The sequence below is a fragment of the Pseudonaja textilis genome, chromosome 4 (assembly GCF_049901715.1).
Source record: "Pseudonaja textilis isolate UNSWEBS1 chromosome 4, rPseTex1.2, whole genome shotgun sequence".
NCBI classification, from domain to species: Eukaryota; Metazoa; Chordata; class Lepidosauria; order Squamata; family Elapidae; genus Pseudonaja; species Pseudonaja textilis.
The window spans coordinates 57,610,190-57,616,189 of record NC_141993.1 but is presented as its reverse complement, the minus strand read 5'-3'; the positions used below and the strand labels follow the sequence as shown (position 1 = coordinate 57,616,189).

The 6,000-nt window shown below is 44.0% G+C and overlaps 1 protein-coding gene across 1 annotated transcript in view; it reads left to right on the top strand.

Moving 5' to 3' along the window:
• Window positions 1-1,406: 1,406 nt before the first annotated feature.
• Window positions 1,407-6,000, top strand: part of GPC1 (glypican 1) — a 181,725-nt gene continuing 177,131 nt past the window's right edge. Inside the window, exon 1 of the mRNA XM_026701471.2 lies at window positions 1,407-2,557. Within this exon, the coding sequence (XP_026557256.1) occupies window positions 2,398-2,557 (160 nt within the window). The 5' untranslated portion in view covers window positions 1,407-2,397. The remainder of the gene's footprint in view (window positions 2,558-6,000) is intronic.

Here is a 6,000-nt window from a genome sequence, read left to right as displayed (position 1 = left end):
CAATAACAACCCAGGATTATCTTTTAATTTCATTTTGAATTTTCGAACTACCCACAGAAAGGTCAAGCAGTTCCCTTAACAGTTGCTGATAGCCTTGTGGGACAAACAACCCACCCCCCCACCCCCACCCCCGCAATTCTGTTGTCACTAGCGCTAGCTTTTGTTTTATACAAACTGGGTATCCAGCAAGACACAGGCTGCTCTTGTCGTCTATGATTAATATCCAGCAAGAGCAATTACTTCATACTTGAGCGTGGCACCTATTGGCACTTTGGGGCTTTGTGGAACAATTATCTAGGGAAAGGAAGGAGGGATGCTTTTCTCTCCCTTAACCCCCTCTCCACACCTCCAGTGTTCGTCCCTTGTTGAAGAGAGATATTTCTGATAAATGCTATTGTATTCCTTTCTGGAAACCAGGGCTGGTAAGTGCGGTATGTTCGGTCAATGCTAATCATTTTAAGCAGCTCTGAAGGAAATCGGAGAGGCTCTCGACTGGACTCCCCCACCCGCACTTAGAGAGGCGAGGTCGAAAACAATAAGGCAAGTGCCTCGCCGCTTTTCTCTTCTTCGCTTGTCCTACTGACAGCCAAAGGTTCGCCCGCCTTATAATCTGCGCGAGACGAACTAGCGCAGATCAAAGCTCTCGGCGGCGGCTGCAGCGACCTGGCGAGCAAACGGGCGGGATTCCAAGCAGGGTATCGTTTAACACGAGCACCGAGCTATTTAAGCCCATTGAGTAAGGTTCAGCTGTGGCTCACGCGGCGGCCGGCTAATCCATTTCTACGCGGGCAATCAGGCGTCCTTTTCGGAGATTGTTGGACTTTGACATCTTGTCAGTTGCTCCACACAACTGTCCATGGCAAAAGGAACTGTGGGGATTATAGTCCAGATCAGAAGAAGGCAAGGTGGCCTCCGCCGTGTTCGGGTTATTTTCTCTCCGGTGGCTCCCCGGAACCGGTTCTTTGGATTGTGTCCAAAGGCTGCCTCCTCTCCGTTTCTGCGTACTAACCAATCTCTTGACTTGTTCAGCAATAACGTGCGTAGGGTGTGTACATGTAAAAGTCTGGAAAGCGGGGTGCCCAAAATGCGCTTCCTCCCTTCCTTCCCTCCCTCTCTCCGTGCTGCCCTGCTTTTAACGCAACCGTGCTCTGGTTTCTGCTAAAGCCGTCACTTCAGAAGGTTTTGTACGGCGATCCCAACAAGGAATCGGGATCACCACCAGCACTTTGGGGGAGGGGGGCGCGGCGGCTGTGGGGGCAGCATCCCACATCTGCGGGTGCAGTTGAAGAAAGTGGGTGGGGCTTCGGCGGGATCGCTGGGCAAAAAAGCCACGCTCTTTTCGGATTGGCCGTCTTTAGGTGTTATGTCACGTCCGGCGGGGAAGCCTTGCCTTGTTGTGGAGCCGCCTCTTTCTGGTTCTGGCTGCGTTTTGCAGGTGCTGCTGCTGCTGCTGCTGCTGCTGCTGCTGCTGATTGCTGCCGTTTCGTGCCGCCGCCGCCGCCACCACCACAGTCGGCGGGCGCAGCGGAGTCATCGAGGCGCGCGCGCGCGCGCGCGACTCACTCCTGCCTGGGAGAGCTGCGTTTGGTCCGGTTGGGGAGAAGAGCGCCTGGTGCCGCTTCTTCTCCTTCGTCGTTTTCCGCGCTCAAAACTTCCCTCCCAGACTTATAACCATTTCCCCATCTTTATTAGCATAATTTGGTTTCTCCATACTCTGGTCAAGATTTGAAAGATGCAACGTCTCCTTTTTAACTGTGCTTTTTTAAAAAAAACCAAAAACAAAGGATTTTTTTTTCCTAAAAAAATAATCATCATCATCACACACTGCATACAAAAGCTCCGTTTGGGTCTCCCCCCCTTTCTTCTCCTCCCTGTGCAACCTCCTTTCTCCGTTTTTTTTCTTTTTTTTTTCTTTTGGAGGCGATCTCTGGAGCCGGCACGCGAATTTCCTTCGCCGGGATCTGCTTTTCTGAGAGTGACCGTTGAGCATTTATATCGAAGTTCAGCCTCTTCCCAACCTTTCACCTCTTTGCTTTTGGAAAGCGCGCCCCTTGGCCGCCTCTTCCCTGTCTGGAAGTGGCCTGACCCCCGCCGCTGACTTGGCCACCTTGTGCGCTGCGCGCTGCGATTGTATTGTTCGCCGCCTCCCCCCTGAAAGGGCTTGCTTGTTGCCAGCGTGGGAGAAAAAGGAAGGCATCCGTAGGGAGGGATGCCCAGCGGAAGGAGGGGTTGAGCGATCACCTCCCCGCCACCAGCAAGAGCTCTTGAAAAGAGAGTACCGAGCGGCACGCGGAGACCGGCGGGACGCTGCTCCTCTTCTTCTTCTTTTTTCTTCCCTCCCTCAGCGGCGTCTGCAGGTTCCTTTCAGACGAGGAAGGATTGGGGCAGGCGGCAAGGATGCGTTTCTTCCCGGAGGGATTTTGGCTACTGTGGGTCGCCGCGACCTGTTCGGCCAGGACTGAAGGTGGCAACAAAGCGAGGAGCTGCTCTGAGCTCCGGCAACTCTATGGAGCGAAAGGATTCAGCCCGAATGTGGTTCCCCAGGCGGAGATCTCCGGTGAGTAAAGCTGCCTTTGCGTCCCTTCTCCCCTCCGCCCCCGCCCGGCTTCTGCAAGGCGAACAAAGGGATTTCTAGCTGCTTTAACGGGAAAGCCTGCCGCCCACTTCCAATAGTCTGAGGAGAGACTGAGATGGTCCTGGGGTGCCGGGTTCAGGCAGGCGGATTGAGGGTCGGAAAGCCTACTTGAAAAGAAAAGAAAAGAAAAAAGGGTTGGGGGAGAGAGCAAATCGGTTTCAGCAGCTGAGCTTTCACTAATGGGGAGGAAAAGTCTTCGGGCAAGTGCTGTTTTCTCCCTGAATAAATGCAAGCGCGGCTGGGATAAGGAATCAAGCTTTTAGATGTGACTTGGAGAATGTCCCGGGTATTTTTAAGAGCTTAAGCCACGAACAGCGTCCCGTCCGTTTAAGAGGTCCGATTTGGATCTTTACATTCCCTGGATTTTTAAATAAGGAGGGCTGATAGATGTGCATAGATGCTATTCTAATCAGTTTGGGTCCATTGTTGTTGTTGTTGTTTTTTATTTTTATGTTAACGTCTCTAGCAATAGCTTGGCTCTGGAAAGGATGGGGGAACTTCTCATCATCTCCCATTTTATTGTGCAGTGTTTTTTTTTTCTTTTTGTTAAACCCAGTTTTGCCAGTACTCTGTTAAACTTTCTGAAACCGTGCAGGGTTACAAGCACCATCCTTCTCCAGGATCAGGGAGGGTACTAAAAGTGGTTCTAAACAGTCTGGACTGCCAGGAAGTTTAATATGTGGATAGTCTGTTCTTCCTAAAGCAGCTTTGAAGCCAGGACTGAAATCTTCGTGAAAATGCCTCTGTCAAACATTTCCTTTAAATCTAGAGCTGGTGGCTTTTGCTCACATTTAACACTGCTTCTGTCTCAAAAATGTATCTTTTGAATTATATTTACTAGGAAGAGATTTTCTTATTTCTTCCCATTCTCCTCCCACTCTTTGCTGCATGATATTGGGGGAGGATGTGATTTGCTGGCATAGTTTTAAAAATAAAACACTGTTCATAGCATGTGGCTATTATAATGCTTGAGAAAATTTGAGTCAGGAGTCTAGTAGTGAATAGTGAGAAAAGTTGTGATTGGTTGCAAAGTTAGAGAATGCCATAAGGTAATAAGAGATGTTATGTTTCATCCTGTTTGGGGAAGATTAAAGACCAGCTGACAATTTTTTTTTAAAAAAACACACAAATGCTAACTAGGTTGTTTGAAATCTGTAGTTGAAGATAGCAAGAACTCCCTCTTCAAGTTTATTGAATAATATAATTTGACTATCCTGCTTTCTTTCCACAGCTTTCTTTTTTTTGTAGTCCTCATACTTATAGAAATTTATAAATTGAAAAAAAATCATATATTCTTGCTGGCATCTAAGAACTTTTCTATTGAAACTCAGCAGCAGATTACTTCAGAGTAAGGATGACTTTGATCATTCAAATTCTGCTTCTCAGTCAATTTTACATTGTTTGCATAGAAATACATTTCTGTGACAGTTCTAAATAAATTATACTATAGTGAGTCATTTTTAGTTTTTAGGCATTCGATGTTGGCTAGTAGTTTATACAGAAGCATCTTCTGTTGTTTGAGCTTAGGTTCAGATCAAACTGAAGTTCTCAAAGAATGTTTGCTTCTCATATAGGACTGAACTGTCCCCTACAGAATGATTTCAGTTGTCTGATGCATCCTCATTAATTGTAATACTGGATTTCCTCAGTTTTGAAATAGTCTTAAGTATTGTATAAGGAGTAAAGATCTTATAGGACACTTGAATAAATGCTGACTTTTCTTTTTAACTTTCTACAGTAAGGATAGTGGTTGCTGTATGAAACTCTAATCTTGTTCAAAAATGCTTGGGAGAAAAATGTTTAAAAGTCTGTAGTAAAATAAACATGCTTAGGATAGACTTATCTGCCCTGTATCTGCAGCTGCCCACATGGAATAAGTAAAACTTCTTACAGTTAAAATAGTATATTTTGTTTCTTGGCTTTATTCAGACTGACGCAAAATCAGAAAAGAAAACTAACTAAAAATTGAATTTGTATGTTTGATTTTTTAAAAGTTGGGCTGGTGGTATGTTGGTATGTTAAGAGAAAACATTTGGATGCTTCACTTATCACTTTGCTATTTAGTGAGAAGGTTCCTATTTATTTATTTATTTATTTGAAATAGTTGTATGGCTGTCAAAGTGATTCAGGGTGGCTGACATTAAATTCAATATAACTCAAGAGAAAGACTACAGAATCACAATACATAAATATAATGATAATAAAATTGTGACCCAAACAAATAATAGGATTACACCAGTTTTTGCTAGCAGATTGGCTCTGTAATGAGAAATAATAATTAAAACACTCATATTTTTTTCTGAATGCGGATTTGGTTTTAAACTTAAGAGAGACTGCAGTTGATATATGGATGTAAATCCAGATCCTTTGAGCTTAGACCTTTTAAATACAGAAAGATGTCTAGAGGTTTGTAACTACCTCTCTTTAGCTGAATTCATTCCGGACTCAGAAACCAAACCACTCACCTCTACTTCCAAAACTATGAAATAATGTGGCTTATCTATAGCCTAAATCAATTTGATTGATTTACACTATGTCCTTCCTCACATAGCTGCAGGCAACATATAGAAATAAGCCAGCCAAAGTCACTTCAACAGGGAGATGGGTGGCATATAAATTTAATTAATTAATAACAAACAAATAAACAAACAAACAAATAAATAAATAAATTCAGGCAGTTCTTTTATTATTTTATTCATTCAAAAAAGCCTTATGTTTGGTTCAAAGTTACCCATCAATGTCTAAGTCTGAAGTCTTAACAAGTATATTGGTCCTCTATATTACACTGGTCATGCCGGCCACATGACCACAGAGACATCTTCGACAGCGCTGATTCTTCTGCTTTGTAACAGGAATACCGCCCCCTAGAGCTGGAAATGACTAGCACATATGTGCGAAGTGAACCTATACCTTTACCTGTTACACTGGTGAGATTAACTTCTATATGCTGATGACATTCCAGCTCCCAGAAACTCAATTTCTACTTAGTTGATTGTGCTGATGGTTGAAGAGAGAGAGAGAAAAAGAGATGAGGGCTTAATGCCTGGGGTGCTTGGATAACGTCATGTTGAGCCTGCTTACTTGGGACAGTGCCATGGTAAAAATTATAGCACTGAAAGAAAGACATGAGAAAGATTGCCAGCAACTGGAGAAGGTAGGAGAGTTAATGGAAGGGAAACTTACCTAGAGGTGAACTCTGCTTACTCTTGTATTTAATACTGCTTTCCTTTATACTTTAAAAGCCTTTGAAGCCATCATAATTCATAACCCGAGTCTGAAAAATGTAAACAGAATCTACATTATATATACAGAACATATTAAGGCAGAATAACTGATATAGCCCCTTTGACATCCATAAATTTACC